Source organism: Aulonocara stuartgranti, assembly GCF_965226115.1.
Source record: "Aulonocara stuartgranti genome assembly, chromosome: 3".
NCBI lineage: Eukaryota > Metazoa > Chordata > Actinopteri > Cichliformes > Cichlidae > Aulonocara > Aulonocara stuartgranti.
Window position 1 is genome coordinate 18,790,416 of NC_138941.1, and position 18,827 is coordinate 18,809,242.

General features: G+C 40.7%; 2 protein-coding genes across 2 annotated transcripts in view; both read right to left on the minus strand.

The window, feature by feature from the left end:
* Positions 1 to 13,799, minus strand: part of LOC309700585 (protein NLRC3-like) — an 85,879-nt gene extending 72,080 nt beyond the window's left edge. Inside the window, exons 1-4 of the mRNA XM_082524219.1 lie at positions 13,435 to 13,799; positions 5,254 to 5,385; positions 4,992 to 5,141; positions 4,772 to 4,885 (exon numbers count right to left, since the gene is read on the minus strand). Coding sequence (XP_082380345.1) covers positions 4,772 to 4,885; positions 4,992 to 5,141; positions 5,254 to 5,342 — 353 coding nt within the window. The 5' untranslated portion in view covers positions 5,343 to 5,385; positions 13,435 to 13,799. The remainder of the gene's footprint in view (positions 1 to 4,771; positions 4,886 to 4,991; positions 5,142 to 5,253; positions 5,386 to 13,434) is intronic.
* LOC309700493 (uncharacterized protein) overlaps positions 1 to 18,827 on the minus strand; it is a 2,098,293-nt gene that overhangs the window by 501,206 nt on the left and 1,578,260 nt on the right. The gene's annotated exons all lie outside the window — the stretch shown is intronic.

The following is an 18,827-nucleotide window of genomic DNA, read 5'->3' on the forward strand; positions in this document are numbered from 1 at the left end:
TGAACAAGCTCCACCAAGCTGAACTTTTCCTCTTTCAGCACATTCAGCTCTCTGAAAGTGAATGGAAATATGAACTGGATGTCCTGGTTGGCTTTGTCTTCAGCCCAGTCCAGGCTGTATTTCTGTGTTAAGACTGTTTTCCCAATGCCAGCCACTCCCTTTGTCAGCACTGTTCTGATTGGTTCGTCTCTTCCTGGTGAGGCTTTAAAGATGTCTTCTTGTCTGATTGTTGTTTCTGGTCTGTCTGGTTTCCTGGATGCTGTTTCAATCTGTCTGACCTCATGTTCCTCATTGACCTCTGCAGTCCCTCCCTCTGTGATGTAGAGCTCTGTGTAGATCTGATTCAGAAGGGTTGGGCTTCCTGCTTTAGCGATCCCCTCAAACACATACTGGAACTTCTTCTTCAGTTGGGCTTTAAGTTCTCGTTTACAGAGTGGAGCAAATATTTCTGAAGGTAAGAAATTCAGAAAAAAATATTATATAATAAATATCATAGCCTTTCAGTACCCTGAAAGGATGAATGTCTATTGGTCCATTTCTTGAGCTATTAGGAAAGATCAATATTCAGTCTTTAGAGAAATTCTCTTACTGCTCTGCAGATGGTCAGCCATCTCATGCTGCTTAAGTCTCCTCAAGAAGTGGAGTGTGATCTTCAGAAATGCTTCTCTGCAGCTCTTTCTTTCATCTTCATCCTCACCTTCAAACATCTCCTCATCCTCCATCTGGCTCTTTAAAGTTTCTGGGTGATCTGGACTCAGAAGCTTCTGGATCTTCTTCAGCTCGTTCTTCACAAACATGGTGATGTTGTCCTCCAGCCGCTGGAAAAGAAGACTATATGAATTACCCAGTGGTAAATGGACTGGTTCTTATATAGCTCTCTTTGATACTCTGTGCACACAAAGCATTTTATACAACATGCCTCATTCAACCAAGCACATTGTTCTATGCTTAAATACTTTCTTTCACACTCTGATGGATGCATCAGAGGGCAGCTTGGGTTTAGTACGTTACCCAGTACATTTGCCAGCCAGGGTTTGATTCACAAACCTTCTGACTAGTAGCTGACCTGCTCCCCTCCTGAGCTACAGTCACCCCAATCTGACTGAAATCATGGAGCCCAAACTCTGATTTATGTTGGACACACTGACAATCCTCTGGTCCACAAAGTGCAGCATAGAGGTGACTGAAAAGAACAAATGTAAACGTAGTACTACAAACCATAACCACAGAGTCCAGGTGTGTTTGATGCTGCTGTGCAGACTGACCAGTGGAAACCTCTGCTCTCTGCTGGTCCACTCTGTGGAGGAGTAATGTATAATTAGCTCATGTTATGTCTGTCCACACACAGACACAAGCTAAAGGTCCATGAAGTGATGTTTGGATGGGTTCAGTCAATCAGATGACTGTCATGGTGGAGCTTTGCTAGTCCTGGTGATCCCACTGAGAATTAACAACTCAGTTTCCAGATGTCTGTAGTTTTCTGCTCAGTTTCTTTAGTCCCAACAGCTCTTACCATCTCCTGCATAAAGCTTTCCCTCCATGCTCAGATGCCCTGGAACAAGGTGCTCTCTTTATATCAGTGACTGGTTTAAAGGGACAACTTGCAGTGCTCGCCAAACTTTGTGTCAGCAAAAGTAGTTCTAATGTTTCTTACATTTATTACATTTTTACATTTTTACACACACAAATCAATGAACGCAAAAACATGAACTTTCCAGATATTTTGTTTCACAATGTTACAAAACTCAGTTCAAAACTACACAGTCTGATTTACAAGTACAAAATATTTATGACCACAGTTTGAGCCGATGTATGTCCCGAGTCTGTGGACTCAGTAGTTTTGTTTTGATTGTTATTGTCTTTTGTTACAATTTCATTCTGATTAAGATTTTCTAGTTCTGAGGTTTTGGTTTCTGTGTTCCCTCTGTACTGTGTTAGTATTGTGTCTCTGTTCACTTCCTGTTTTATTTTGACAGTGCCATGTCCTATGTTAGTGTGTCTACTTTTGCTTCCCCTTGTCTGGTTACGTCCAATGAATCCTGCTGTGTCTCCCTTTTCTCATTCCCTGATGGCTCTTTTGTGTATATGAGCCCTTTGTTTTCTCCTGCTTGTTGCTGGTTCGTCTGTGTTGTCTCCCCGTGTCTCCGTTTAAGGTTTCAGGTTAGTTTTGTAGTTTTTTCAGTAGAGGTTATCTTAGCTTCTGCACAGGCCATCTCCACTGCACTTCACCGTTTCAATAAAGCTCACTCACTTCACAGCAGTGTCTGCATCTTGGGTCCTTTATTAAATTCAACATGGCTCGCCCCGCTAGCCGTGACATAAGATGTGAAAACAATATCCAAAAAACACGAGAGACAAACAGGAAATAGTTTTGAGGTGCAGGGCCAACAAACTGAGTCTAGCCATGAACTCAGAGTTGATTGAATTAGCATTTTGAATTGGCTGATCTGAGCAATCAAGTCTATGTTCACTTTGAGTTAAGATTATACGTGATTGATGGAAAAGAAAAAAGCCGTCATCAGCAACTGATTCTGATTTAGCAGGTTTTCAAATCTAAACGGTACCCATCCCTAGCTGGCTGTAGTTAAACCTTTACTTAAAAAGCATCCCTAGACCCAGCTGTCTTAGCTAATTATAGGCCAATCTCCAACCTGACAATCCTTGAAAGAGTAGTTGGGGGGCGACAATCAGAGGGGCAGTGTGATGATCTTAGGTTACAAACTACCGCAGTCAAGTCATTAAGGGAGACGGGATCAAACTGCTCTAAGACAGCTGAGCACACAGGAGAAAGACTCGGATCTGAGGCAGCAGTCGGCGAGACAAGAGCCCTAATAGATAGAAGCTTGTTGTTAAAAAACGCTAAAAAGAGTGACGCTGAAAAACTAGTTCATGCATTTATTACTTCCAGACTGGACGACTGTAATTCATTATTATCAGGATGTCCTAAAAACTCAGTGAAAAGCCTTCAGCTAATCCAAAATGCTGCAGCAAGAGTCCTGACAGGGACTAGAAAGAGAGCAGATTTCTCCTGTTTTGGCTTCCCTTCATTGGCTGCTCCTCACATACAAGGTCTTAAATAATCAGGCCCCATCTTATCTTAATGCTGCACCACAACACCTGATCTCTGGTTTCCTCACCTCTTCAATCCCACTTTAATACTTGACTAAACTCATTTTCCTGTTTAGGTGTTGAGGCAAAGCCGCCCATCTACAATGCAGGCAACAGCAAACGGAGCTATTTTTGATTCCCTTTGGGTTTTTTCTACTTTTGTGCTACAAAATGTTCAAGCTGATTAAATTCATTAGAATAAAAGTTCAGATAATTTTCTCCTATTAATGTTGGAGGTAGAAATTCAGGTAACTTTGCACAAAAACTGGCAGAAATTTCCTTCAAAGATGGCGTTTTTACTTTAATACTGTGAGTACATTTCAGAGCCTGGACTCTTTTACCTTTACTTGAGTAAAGAAGCTGAATCAGTATTTCAGCTTTAAGAGGGTATTTTAACACAAACATCAGTCCTTCTACTTAAGTATGTTTGACACTTTGTTTAATCATCATTTTTAATGATCAAATATAATTATGTTTGTTATTTGTGGATTTTAAATGTCCTTGACAGAGACAGATGATGATCATTATCCTGCACTGTGGTCTCAGGTTTGGTCGAGCTAGCACAAAGAATGGCTATGTTGAACTTCCTCCTGGGATCTACACTAAGAAGTGAGTCCAACATTAGCAGGGTCTCTTTCCTTTATCTGATTCACTTTAGCATTCACAGTCACGTGAAGCTTGTTATTAACTCGATAAGTCAACCCAGGGTTTCAGCTGAGCGCTCACATGAAACACATGGTGTTGGCAGCATCTGATCAATCATATTCATGGAGACGTGTATCAGCAACAGAGCAGCTGAGTTTGCAGAAGGAAGTCAAACTAAACCACAGGAACAATATGAGGAGATTACACACATAATAAAATACTAGCAGTAACACAGCTGCTGCAGACAAATCAGTCGTGTGATCGTGTGTGAGAGGAGAAGGACTGTAAAGGAGTTTGGTGTTAAAAGCTCTGTATGAATGTGGGAGACTTTGAAGGGCTTTAAAAAGGCCAATATAAAATAAAAGGCAGCAAAATTGCTGAGTGTGAAAGTCACCAGACTTATCAGAGCTCTGTGATTAAGACCTGTAAGAACACCTGTTTGTACTTGTTGGCATTATATCAAACACACACGTATATTAAGCCTTTGTTTGAACTCTGGTTGAATTTGTTACTTTCAGACTGTGAAACATCACAGAGGCTGCAGCTGCAGATCTTTTATTCACCTGGAAATTTACTTTAAATGTTAGATGGAAAATGTGTTGCTCAGTTTAACCAAAGTAAGAACAAGAATCCATAAACCTTCATAAAGACAAACATCTCCCAGAACATTGAGCTGCTGAAGTGTCACTGAAGGGAAAAACTATTTGTCCTCCTCCATCCAGCAACACCTGAAAGACCTGAGTGGAAGCTCCTCCCTACACTGTGTTTGAAGCAAAGCACAAAGGAGACACCTGCTGGAGCAGCTGGAGTCCTACAGACACTCAGCCTCTTCACTACACAAACACCTCCTACAACATCCACTCTTTCCACTCTGACTGCTGTGTTTGTGGAAACACTCCAACACACACCGCTTCACATACCAACATAGAAATGTGTGTGAAAAAGAGCTGAGCTGATATTAAACATGAGGATTTATTCAAAAATACAGAGTCAGGAACAACATCTAGACACACATTACCTCTCAGCAGCAGAAGAACAGCCTTTAAAGTTTATACCAAAATCCTTCGACTCGTTGCTCTTTAAGGAAACACAGCTGGGTTCAGGTCCAGGAGATTCTGGCCTCTTATTGATCCTAAAAGAAAAACAATAAATGTCACAGCTTCATGAGACAGGAAGGAAAAACTGGAAATATTAAATTAAAGACATGATGAACAATCTCATAAAAATAATGTGCTTACTCTTTGTCACATAACAGTCTTTTGTTAAAGTTTACAACAACACCCTTCGACCTGTTGCTCTTTAAGGAAACACAGCTGGGTTCAGGTCCAGGCTCTGGATTAGTTTCAGGGTTATGTCCAGCTGAGCCTGGTACGCCCCACAGCTCTGGGCTTTAAAACAACACACACAGAGGTATGAGTGTGAATAATGATGGAGCAGTGATTTGAGTGCTGAGCTGTGACATGGAGAAGAGTCATGGACAGTTAGAGATGGTCATCTCACCTCTGAGCTTTGGTCTGGCTCTCATGTTCCCCACACAGAGTGCTTTTAGAGGGAGGGACTCCCTCCTCTCTGTCCTCACACTGATCCATGCTGCTCAGTTCACATCAGCTCACACACACTTTCTACCTTCACCTGCAGAGGAAACACAAATCATTCATGTGCACATCAACTGAGAGCTGCAGAGGTCGTGTCTGATGTGTTGGACTAACATCCATCTGAGACGCAGCTTTCATCAGTTCACTACAAAAAGTGTCACAGAGCCCAGTTCAGCCTCCAAATCCTCCATTACTGTAGTCCTACAAAGCAGCAGGTCAAACATGGCTGCAGAGAGCAGCTTTATGTCAGTAACCATGTCCAGGACCGAGCTGACTGCTTACAGAGTTCATACTCTAACTGCTAGCTGCCCTGCTAGCTAAGCTAACTCAGTAACAGTGACTCTGACAGCAGTTACTGTGGAACAGCGGCCGAGCTCAGGACACATTCAGTGTGTTTAGTCTGAGTCCTGGACTCTGATTCAATGGATTCAATCCAGCTCAGAGTTTCATGTGTTCATCAGAATAAAATACATGTACTAATATAACAGAAGTAATGCTCTGAATGCAGGACTGTAATGGAGGATAAATAAGGTTTTTACAGCCTGAAAGAAACATTCAGTTCATATATTTGTAGACAGTGAAGCAGTTTTTAATACTGCAGCTGTTTCCTTCACCTGTGTGTGTGTGAGCCACACCTTCATGTGCTGCTGTAGAAATATGTGGTCTGACTGCTCAGACTGAGTCTAGGAGGAAAGTTCACACGCTGGAGAAAGTTTTGTTCCTAACTTTGTTTGAGTTCGGCTCCAAAGACAAAGAAGACGGAGCTCACAGTCTGTAGATGGTCCTCAGTGTGTGTGTGAAGCACACAGGAGTGTGTTTATGTCAGCAAATCAGTGTGTGTGAAGAGTCTGAGGGAGTGTGTGAATGAGACTCAACACTGAACAGTCCAAGAAAAGCGTCTGGACTTCTTTAAGTTTAACTTAAAGAAGTCCAGACGCTTTTCTTTTTGTCTCCATAATGTCTCCATAATGCTGCAATGTTATCTGCCCCAGAAACACTGTGCAGAAGCTCTGATGGTGACACAGAAAAGTCACAGTGGAGATACTTCTGTCCACCTTTGATTAGACTCATTATAAAAAGGAAAACAAAGTTTGAACACAGTCATGTTTCCAGTTCACTGACTTACATTTATTCCATGGACACTCACTCTAACCTGAACCACAGCTACAACCCAACATTGTTGAGGCCTCATCTCCTCCTTTCCTGACTGTAGAGCTTAAATATGCAACAACCAACAAATAAAAGAATTTGGTTCATTTCAAAGAAATTCACACGGTGACCAAGTAAAGTAACCGTAGTAAAGGAGACAACATCCCGTTGATGGTGGGATTATTTGAAAGATTTGCTTTAGTCACGTCACCAAATGCAGTTGAACCACCTGTGGATCCATGTTTGACCATTCTACCACTCTGAGCTCTGCTTTTGAATCATTTTATTATTATCATCATTCATTTATTCATTCTTTGGAGGGGGGCTATTTCCTAATGCCGCCCTAATAAGCTGATGTTCAAGGGGAAATATAACAGAAACTCTTTCAGTGTTATTCATTAATAAATTAACAGATAAACTGTGAAGAAGAAAAAAACTGAGATTTAAAGGAGAGAGTGAGAAACTTGATCATCCATCCTCATAATACATGTTTATCAGTATCTGCTGTGACCATACTGCAGTAATAACTACAAGTCTACATTTCTGTGACTGTTGATCAATCACAGCAGGAATCTGAGCTCATCTCTGCACACAGAGCAGCTTCAGCTCTGGGATAAACTGCTCGCTTCACGTCCTTCTCAGCTCACAGACACTCATCCTGATATTTTCCTTTAACATTTGATGGTATCTGGAATAGTTGGCAGTAATAAGGATGATTTTCTGTAAAATCATATTGATATGACCGTGAATTATTCGTAGATGAGCGTTAGATTAGTTTGATGGGTTAACTCAGAGAGCTGAAGATATGGTGGACATGCTGACCTCGCTCCGTGGTGTACAGGGCCGTTTACCCTCATGATTAATATTCACAATAAAAAAATGAGGCGAACATCATGAAGTCTGTGTGTTTCATAGTGTCGAACCACCTTTGTACAGTTAAACCTAACAGTTACTACATGACGGAAACACCAACGTTATTTCTTTTATGTGTTTATCAGGTCACGCTGATTATTGAACAAAAACCCAAACATCAGATGTTAATCGAATCTTTTTGCTCTCTCTCCTCCTTAAACGTGTTTTTAATGTTAGTTATAATTCAGAATTGGTGACTGGAACACGTATGACACATACGAACATCAGGAAATAAAAACACGATAAATATAACCTCTGTAAATGAAGTCAGTGTGCAGCGGGGGTTATTACAGCTGTGTACCGGCCTGCGCTTTGTCGGTGGTAATAGCAGCTCGATTGCTTGCGAGGCGAGCGGGTCTGTCCCACGCTTTGCCGTGAGACTGGGCTGGGCAGACATCTCCGAAATCATCGAAGCACTTTTGCAAAAAAGCTGTATCTTGACAAACCGACCAGACATCTGAAGATTAAACCACTACATTCTCGGCTAAAAAATATTAAAACGGTATTTGGTGAGACACAAACTGTCATGGTCCCCGTGTCTGCCCGGCTGACTCAGGTTGGCTACATATGTTTCTTGTTTACATCTACCTCTCTCACGCTAGCTGTGTCTCGCCAGGGCGGAGCTCATTGCGGGCTCCCGCCCCTGGCCCTTGCACCTGAAGTTAATCACACATCTGTGGCTCATCGCCTAAACTCATCCACTACTTAAGGCAGAGGCTGGAAACATCTCGTCGCTGGACTATTGAGTAACCTCGGTAGTAAGCTCCGGAGTACTAGTCTCTTGTTGCCTTTTCGTATCGCTGACCCTTTGGATTAATCACTTGTTGTCTGTAAACAGGAATTCCGTTTCCCTGGAACCCTTGGTGTGCTGTGTTTTTTATGAAGTCCCTCGTGTGTGAAGAGCTCCTTTCCCGGATTTCCCTGTGCCCTGGATTCCCCCTGCCATCTCACTTGTATATATTTGCACCTGGTGTTGTATAGTAAAAAACGGAACTGTATTCTAGCTGCCTTGTCTGCGCTTGAGTCCATCCCACACACAAACACAAACAGGGTTTTTCAAAGTTCAGTTCTGTTAGTTTCCACATGGCAGTTGTTGGTGTGCAGTAACGCCTTCTAAAAACAATGGCCACCAGGCCAAAGCAATGGTTCTGACTCGATCAGCATTAACCCCGCCCCCTGGGTTTGATGGGTGAGGTTGACACATAAAATAAATTTATGGTGAGACCTGAAGGAGTCAACTGTGCCAAAATGAATTAATTAAATACACCATTAAATAATTATTTAAATGTGGCAATAATTAATTAAAACGTGAAATAATTAATTAATTAATTAAATGTGTCAAAAAATGTTTATTTAATTATTTATTTCCCATTTTAATTAATTATTTCAAATTTTAATTAATTATTGTCACATTTAATTTATTATTCAATGGTGCATTTAATTAATTCATTATGGCACTCCTGGCATTCCATACTGTGGTTGGGTCGACTTTACTATATAGATGTTTCACATGTTTCCATCTCAGCAGCCCCGTTGACAGATCACAGTATTATTACTTTTAAACTTAACCCTGAAAATAAAACGCAGTTTAAAAAAGATTACTGGAAATTAAATGCAGATCTATTAATTGATGACGGGTATGTTAAGATAGTTAAAGAGCTCCTCCATAACATTTACAACAACGTAACAATTGGCAATTACATACATAGATGGGAATTTTTTCATTTAAAGTTAGAGAATTTTCAATTACGTTTAGTAAAATGAAAAGTAGACAACAGAAGGAATTTGAAAGTAAATTACTTTACGATATAAATAACTATTGTAATAGACATTTTATGTCAGAGGCTGATAAGAAATCCCTGTTGTCTTTACTCAATTAGATGATCTATACAAGAAAAAGGCTCATGGAGCTTACATTAGAGCTCGTGCAAAATGGATAGAAGAAGCTGAAAAAGTGCTTCATATTTCTACAATTTGGAGAAACAGAGGCAAGAAAAGAAATCTATTAATACATTAATCATAAATGGGGAGGAATGCACAAATCATAAGACTGTAGCGGAAGAAAAACATAAATTTTACTCAAATTTATTCTCCTCAAAATATTTAATTGCTGATTCATTAACTTTTTGTGATCAGATTGAACCTTATACTCCAAAAATCGATTCTGCATTCAGAGAAATTTGTGATTCTGATATATCACTGGATGACTGAGATCAAGCCTTAAACAAACTGAAAATGACAAAGCTCCTGGTCAGGATGGCTTGACTGCAATCTTTTATAAATTCTTCTGGAAAGAAATAAAAGAATTTTTCTTCAAAACTATTACTGAAATCATTAGTAATGAAATGTTAGCAACGACAATGAAACAGGGTCTTATCTCCCTTATTCCCAAACCTGGTAAAGATAAAAGACTAATCGATAATCTACGACCAATAATATTAGATTGGTTGTAGATCTACTGGATTCTAATAACTTAATTGAAGATGATGGTGTGATTCTTCTTTTAGACTTTTATAAGGCATTTGATACGGTCGAACATCCTTTTATTTTAAAAGCTCTACCCTATTTTGGTTTTGGTAAACAAAACTTCATAGATTTAATTTCTTTATTATACTCTGACTCAATAGTTCTGTTTCTTTACCTTTTGGAACATCTAAACGCTTTAATGTTAGACGAGGAATCGTCAGTTTTTATAGAACATGAATGAAATTTCACTTTTCTCAAAGGCTTCTGGTTTGTACCTGAATATTAGAAAATGAGAATTATTAACTATTCGTGATTGTGACCTAGTAGCTCTCTTAACATAGCTGTTAAAACTGACATTAAATATTTGGGTATTATAATGTCAAAGAACACAAATAATAGAGAAAATCTACATTTTGAGCAAATTACCCAGAAATCAAAAAGATTACAGGCTACAAAGACACCTCTCCATCTTTGGACGTGTCTTGCTTACTAAAACAGAAGGTATCTCTGGATTGATTTATCCATCACAATGTTTATATGTTTCCAATAGTCTAATCAATAATATAAATCAAATTAATTTCAATTACATTTGGAGAAACAAGCAACATTATGTTAGGAAGAATGATATAGTGAAGTCATTTGAAGGAGGAGGTTTGAATTAGGGGTGCAACGATATTCGTATCGATATTGAACCGTTCGATACAGTTCTTTCGGTTCGGTACGCATATGTATCGAACAATACAACATTTGTAATTTATTTTATCAACTTTCCTTCTGACGATGCTGTCTGTGTTGAGCGCTCAGTGAATCTGCGTTCGACTACTCCGCCTAGGCTGCACTGTCGAGCGCATATCCACTGAGCGCTCAACACAGACAGCATAGTCAGAAGGAAGAGCGCAGGGCAAGCTAGCAAGACAGAAGTTAAGCTCTCCTTGCAAGATGGACCTCCCCCACCCTCATTCAGATCTGGCGTTTGGAATTATTTTGGTTTTCATGTGACGTATGACCCTGAAGGTAAGCGAGTCATGGACTAAAGTAAAACAGTATGTTGGATGTGCCACGCAATGCTTAATTACATGGGTGGGAACTAGTGTGTTAGCGCAGTTAGCTCGTTAACGTGTTGGCCGTCTAGCCCCATGCACGGGGCGATCGGCGGTAGCTCGTTAACGGAGATTTGCCGTGTTGTGGCGTTAAGGTCATTTCAACGAGATTAACCTGAAAGCACTAGTGGGAACACAACGAATATGACTGCACATTTACACCGACATCATCCTAGTGCAAAGACAAAAACAACAAGCATGCTACTAACTTTAGCCGAGTCATTTAGACAGCTGCTAGCACATGATTCTCCTTATGCTGCTGAGAATATAGCCCAGAAGAAGCGGATAGTATAGCTTTTATTTTGGAAAGAGACATTTCTCTGTAATAAACTCTCTTTTCCAAAGATGAGTGATTCCTCAATCAGATACAGGGCTCGCAAAATCGCTAGCCCGACGTCCTGGGGCTAGCGATTTTTTTCAGTCGGGCTACCAAAATCTATCTCTGCCCTGCCCGTCGGGCTATTGTAGGAAGGAAAAATATATGTCAATGCTTTTGCATTCTTTCAGAAATGTAGCTGGGTAATTATGTCATTGGCATCGGTGAGCCACTGTCAATATGTGACATATTGAAGTCACGTTTGAATTTGCGCTTGTTTTTTTGCTTTCACTTTGCAATCGTGCGAACTGTGTATAGAGAGCGAAAGCACTGATCTGTGAGTGATGATAATTTGTGCACCAATTCCTCTGACATCGTCTTATTAATCGTTAGCTTACTATGCAAACATGACAAGTGAAATCTCCCGCAGCTTACACATGTGAGAGGTTGATCGCGCAGAGAATCGCTGAGCATTGTGTGAGTCCGTGTGTAAAAGCAGCAGTATATATATTTTAGTTCTGCTGAGCCAAATAAGACAGGTCGGGGTGAAGAAGTGACAGCCAAAGAAAAGCTTACCGCAAAACGGAGAAGTTATAACAAATCAGACTATAAGGCAAAAAGAAAGTGCAGCTTTATGGTTTCATGGACAAAAGAATTTCTGTGGCTGCAATATGACGAGCTAAATAACCAGGGCTGCACATAAGTGGTCCGCAGGTGCGCATTCGCTGTCAAAATAAAAAACGCGCACAAGGGTTAGGGTTAAATTTAAAAACTGTACTTTTGAGTTAAAATATATATTTATAATTTTAATAAATGACAAATTAAAAATGCATGAACATTTTTTTGTATCGAAAAAATATCGAACCGTGACACCAAAGTATCGAACCGAACCGAACCGTGAATTTTGTGTATCGTTGCACCCCTAGTTTGAATGCGATTGATTTTGAAGCAATGATGGTTCCATCAAACTCAAATGGTTGCAATCTTTCATAAATAATTCAAACAGTATTTGGTTTTATTTCCCCAAAGTAATTTTGGAGAAGCTGGGTGGCATTGAATTTCTTATAAAGTGCGACTTTGAAATTTCCAAATTAAATTATCCAATTTTCACAAACAGGTTCTCCAGTACTGGAAAATGATACACAAGCATATTTTTTCTCCACATACAAATTCGATTTGGAACAACAGATGTATACGATAAAAGAAAATCCATCTTTTATAAGGATTGGATGGATCATGGCATTTGGACGGTTTTACACCTTTTAGACAATGACGGAAATGTGTTAACATATAACAAATTCATAGATAATTATGGCATATCATGTACTCAGAGTAAATTCATTAAAGTTGTGAAAGCCATTCCCCCTGCAATGATTCAGATGTCTTCCCCCGACTGAACAACAACCCGTCAACAACATGCTGAGCTGTGACTCTTCTTCCCTCTAAAGTCCTGGTGTTAACACTCACCCTGCATCAGCTTCACCTTTTTTTAATTGTTTTTACTTTTCAAACCGACGGATCATTTGAAGCCAACCATCCAAAAACTGCTTCAGCTGTGTTTGATGTTTATGCTACAGCCTGTTTACCAATATAATCAATATCAGATATCAGAGCAACAGAAACCTCGGTGATCAGGACGCTGGGACTGAGAACAGGAAGTGGCTCAAACGTCACAGTTTCATAACGTCACCCTGAACTCCACTCACGGAGTTTCTGTCGCCATTGTAGTTTTTAAAGTCCCGTGATAAAGGCGGGTCTTTCTGTGAATCCGCACGCTCATTGGCTAATAGCTCGAGATTGACACATCGTTATCCAATGAGCGTGCGGGAACTTCCGACATAAAGTTGTTTCCTTTGAAAAACCAAAGTCTGATTATTTTTGCCTCCACTGACGGAGCCTGTTGTTCCCGCCACAGAGACACAGTAATGTCAGAGCGGTGTTAACACTCACCCTGCCTCAGCACAGCTCTCACTCTCCTCCTGCTCTCTCACACTAAACGGAGGCTCAGCTAAACTCACTTCCTCTCTACTTACAGGAAACCAGCGCTCAGAGGAGCCGACCGGCCTCACATTTCACCCACAGACACGAACAGCGTGGAATTATTTTATGTCATAAGAAGAAACATATTCATGTTAACACTCACCTGCCTCAGCTCCACCTTCCTCCTCCTGCTGCTCTGAACGGAGGCTCAATACTTTCACTTTCACTGCTGCTCCCTAAACACAGAGGATGCTGGGACTTGTAGTTGTTTCCTTCCGGTGCGGTCTTCCTCTTTGTTTGTTTGTGTTTGTGTTCAAGTTATTTCGATCATGTAAACATCAACAGAACACGTGAAGCCACACAGAGTTTGTATGTCGAGGTGGGTAGGAGGGTTTGAGGGTTTGGGGAGGGGTCAGAGGGAAGAGGTCTCTCAGTCTTGACAATCCACATTGATGGCATTGCATCTTTCAGCGTGTTTGTGGGTCGATTTGGATGCTCCAGGTGTGAGAGCAGCCACTCAGCCTCTACTGCAGATGTGTGTCACAAGTTCATCTAGTAGTAGGCTATGGCACTTGGCCACAGGTGGCAGCAGTGGACTGGCCTCCATGTGAGACTGCTCCAGCTGCTATGTGATAGTCCAGCTGCAAACTGAAGATCATATGCAAGTTTTGGAAATTAAACTGTACAATATAAAGCGCCTTGAGGCGACTGTTGTTGTGATTTGGTGCTATATAAATAAAATTGAATTGAAATTCAGAATATTCTTAACTTAGCTTTAAAACCAACCCAATCTCTCCTCCACACTCACAAACAAAGACAAACCAAACCTCACTTTCTTCAATCCACTCACTCTCACAAGCTCCACTTAGTCACACTGGCTCTGTTTATTACTAATTACTATTGTCTCCCCAGAAACACTTCCGTATTGTTTTTTCCTATTTGTGTTTTCGTTTTTTGTATTTGTGTTTTCTTTTTTCCTATTTCAGTTGTGTTTTTTGTGCTTTTGCAGCGTTTTTTGTTTTTATTGCTGGTGTTTTCTTAAGTTGCAGTCCGTTTGGCCTCTCAGGGCCACCGTAGATAAGGGCCAAAAATAAATGCATAACATCATTTCAAATCAGTTTAAAGGTTTATTTGCAAGACACAAAAACAGAAAAAATTAAAAGTTACAAATGTATTGTGTGTTTGAGGAAACCTCACAAATGTCACAGATGAAATATTTGGTGTTTATTTGCTGGTTTGTCGGTAGCAGCTCCTTCAAAGTAAGTCAACCACACATCTGTTTGACCAACGCCAGTTGATTTGGATCACCGGTCCAAACAATTTGAACCATTGTTGTGTTTCCTTTTGTGTTGAGTTTGACTGATATTTGCTGGATAGCAAATGTTTTAAAGCTATGCAACCTTTATCTGCACATAGCAGTTAAACTGTTTAGATCAATCTTTATTGATAATATACATTATTTATTTATGAATTACTGTGTACACAAGAATAAGTTAATGTATTAAGATAAACTGGCTGAAAGTTTTGTATTATTCTTGTGATTTTTTTTATTGGCCCTGTTTATTTACAGGCCAGGTGACCCTTTAGGGGTTTAAAATGCCGAGCCAATGAATGGCTGGGAGCAGGAATCTTTCTTCACTGAAGCTTCCACTTCCACGGGTCTGGTAGGAAGTTGTCCAAGCCAACAAAACAAACAGACAAAAAATCCATCTATCAATCACCTGGATCACCTGTTGAGAAAGAAAAAAGAGAAAACAAGCAAACAAAAGAGAGCAATATAATAAACAACAGCATCGCGATGATCTATGTGAATATAACTGTAAATGCTAAATATTGAATATTATTGTGCAGCACGTAAGATCGACAGCGCACAGTGTGCTTTGAGGTAGCAGCCAAAATGCAAGGCAAGTTTATTTATATCGCACAATTCAACAACAAGGTGATCCCAAGTTCTTTACAGAACATTAAAAAACAAAAACAGATAAAAAGCATGATTTAAACGTGACGTGCCCGTGAGCTCCGCCGGCAGCCAGCTGTGCCAGAGTGACCGAGCCCCAGGTTGAGAGGCCAAAGGCACCCCACCCCCGAAGGAGCCCGAGCGAGCCCCAGGCTCCAGGCCCCGACAAGCAGTACCTGGACGCCCATCCCCAGACACAAAGAACCACCAATGCACCGATGTCTGAAGGCGTCTGCCACTGGCAGGGGGAGTGGTGGGGGGAGATAGGCCTCCATACCTTGGAGGGCCTGAGATGTCCCCAGAGAGGTGGCGTCTGATACCCGACCTGACATATGGACACAGACAAACAGGCACACACAGATACAAACATCCATTCCCACCCTCATGCTCTCATATGCACTTACTCAGCAGCAGGTAAGCGCATAGCCCCTCCTGGTACCCCTCAATGTCTACGTGTATTTAAAATTGAGAGGTGGGCAACGGCGCCAGGGGTGAGGTTGTACACCCTGATGTGATTCTGATCTTGGAAACATTAAAGACATTCATAGCCAGACTGCTGACTTTGTGTTTTTATTCAGTCGCCTAACAGAAGTGCAGTGAGAAACGATTTACCCCATCCTGATTTCTTAGCTATTTGCATATTTGCCACACTTACGTGTTTCAGATCGTGAAGCAAATTTTTATGATAGATAAAGATGTCAGAGTCAGCATAAAATAAAGCTTTTACATGTATTGCTGGGAGGTCGGCAGCTCCCTCCACTGCTTGGCCCTCTGTGAAAAACAACTGGGATCCAGCTTCCCTGTGATGCTGAATTATATAAGTGGACAAAAATAAATAGATAGAAGGATGGATGATTGTATTTTGTGTACAATCGTTGAAGTGTAAAAAGGGTTGGCCCTCCGTGGTGCCCTAAGCAAAGTTTGATTTTTGGGGCCCTTTAATAGTGCCAATAATAGTGATTAATGATCACCTACTATAAATGTATTTCATTTTCTAATGTTGATGTTGTTGTAATCCACAGTGAAAAATGTCATAAAAACAGATAACAAATTTGCAACTTTCATGAAAAATGTTTTCATTAATATTTAAAAAAAAAAAAAAAAACACCTCCCCCTGCTGGCCACACAGAGAAACAATAGATCAAACCTGAGAGCTGCACAGTTGCAGCAGTGTGGTTTACGTCATTCTGTTGTCAGCCTGTTTTACACATCGGTGGTTTCTTATTGACGTGTAAAAAGATCTGAAATCGTAGTAAATTCAGCTGCTATTGTGGGCTGGGGATGATTTACACTTAACATTTTAACAACTGGGTATTGAATGTCAGAGGCCCAATGTTCCCTCTAATTTTTCAGGTGTCTGAGCGAACACACAAACTCCCTGAGCGGTTCCTTGGACCACTGTGAGCGACAGCAGACGTGTGCACTGTGGTCACACCGGCATCGAATCCATCCAAGTTTCATGGTTTATTAAAATAATCAAATTACAGCGTTTACATTTATGTTAGACTACTTTTAATTAACTGCTTCAGCCCATTTACAATGAAAATGTAAAAGAAATCTTGTTCATGACCTGTGTAGTATGTTAACACTATTGGAAGTACAAATAACTTGAACTCCAATTTAGAAAACACAACTTTTTTTTTTATAAAGCTCTGACTTGTATTATGAGTCCGTGGTCTGGGAGAGAGTCTGTAACTCTCTGTCTCCAAAATACTGTATATAATGACCAAAGCTGGGAAATTAATCAATCAATCAATCTTTATTTATAAAGCACTTTTCATACAAAAAAAGTAGCACAAAGTGCTTTACATGGTTAAAAGCACCCCACCCCGCCCTCCAACTAACCCCCCACACTCTCATTAACATAAACAATCATGAATGCACCCATATCCCCCCCCCCCAGCCAGGCTGAGAGGACCCCCAGAGCCCCAGCAGCCACGGTCGATCACAGCCCCGGTGCAGAGAGCCCCCTCCGAGGAAACACTGGAGATATGTCACAATAGGATATATACAGGGTAAAAAGATAAAGTAAATAAGAACGGGATACAATAGAAATAGTAAGAAGATAAAAAATGAGTAAGAATAAAATCAATAAATATTAGGTAAAACCTAAATTAATAAATAGAATAACAGGATAGAATAAATAAGCATAAAATAAATAAACGTTAGGTGAAAGATAAATTAAAAAGGTGGTCTTGAGCCTGTTCTTAAAAACATGTACGTTCTCTGCGGCCCTGAGCTCCTCCGGCAGGCTGTTCCACAGACGAGGACCATACCACTGAAAAGCTGCCTCTCCGTGAGTATGTGTGCTGTCTTTGGGAACAGTCAGAAGGCCAGTACCAGAGGACCTCAAGGTCCGCGAGGGTTCGTATGGTAAAAGCAGATCTGAGAGATAAGACGGCCCAAATCAAATTCAAATTCAAATTTTATTTGTCACGCACACAGTCATACACAGTACGATATGCAGTGAAATGCTTGGACAACTGCTCGTGACCTAAAGAAAAAAAAAAAGGAAATAAATAGGAAATAAATAGGAAAAATTAAAAAGGGTAAATTTAACTAGGAGGGAATAAGATATAAATTAAGGTTAAAAATGAAATAACTGTACAACACAAATTAGAATGAAGGGTAAATTTAACTGGGAGAATAAGATAAAATATATAAATTAAAGTTGAAAATAAAATAACTGTACAACAAAATACACAATATAGAACTATATAAGAATGTATGAAGAAATATAAATAAATAAATATATACACAATAACAGCAGCTGTACAAGTATTAACTGGAAATGAAGAATATAGTGACCAGTGTTGTGCAATCCACATTATGTCTTGTGCAGTGCAAATATGCTTAAAGTGATTTAAGTGATGAAGTGAAAACAATGTCCAGAAAGTCCAGTGTGTGTGTAAGAACCATATGTGTGGGTCAGTACTGTGTGGTGGTGTGATTGAGAGACCGTATCGCCTGCGGGAAGAAGCTCCTCCTCAGTCTCTCTGTGTTGGTCTTCAGGGAGCGGAATCGCTTTCCTGACCTCAGCAGAGAGAACAGTCTGTTGTTGGGATGGCTGAGGTCCTTCACGATCTTCCTGGCCTTGGTCCAGCACCGCCTGCTGTAGATTGAGTGCAGGTCAGGGAGCTCGGAGCGGATGGTGCGCTCAGCTGACCGCACAACCCTCTGTAGAGCTCGTGTGTCCTGCATGGTGCTGTTCCCGAACCAGGTTAAGATGTTTCCCGTCAGGATGCTCTCTATGGTGCAGGAGTAAAAGTTCCTGAGCACCTTGGAGGGCAGTTGGAAGTCTCTCAAGCGTCTGAGGTGGTAGAGACGCTGTCGGGCCTTTTCACCACGGTGTTGATGTGACAGGACCATGACAGGTCCAGCGTGATGTGAACTCCAAGGTATTTGAAGCTGTCCACTCTCTCCACTGGGCACTCGTTGATGACGGGGGTCTGGTAGTTCCTCTCCTGCTTAGTGCTGAAGTCCACTATCAGCTCCTTTGTCTTACTGACGTTTAGAAGGAGGTTGTTCCTCTGGCACCAGTTCTCCAGATTCCTAATCTCCTTCAGGTAGGCCGTCTCGTTGTTATCAGAGATCAGGCC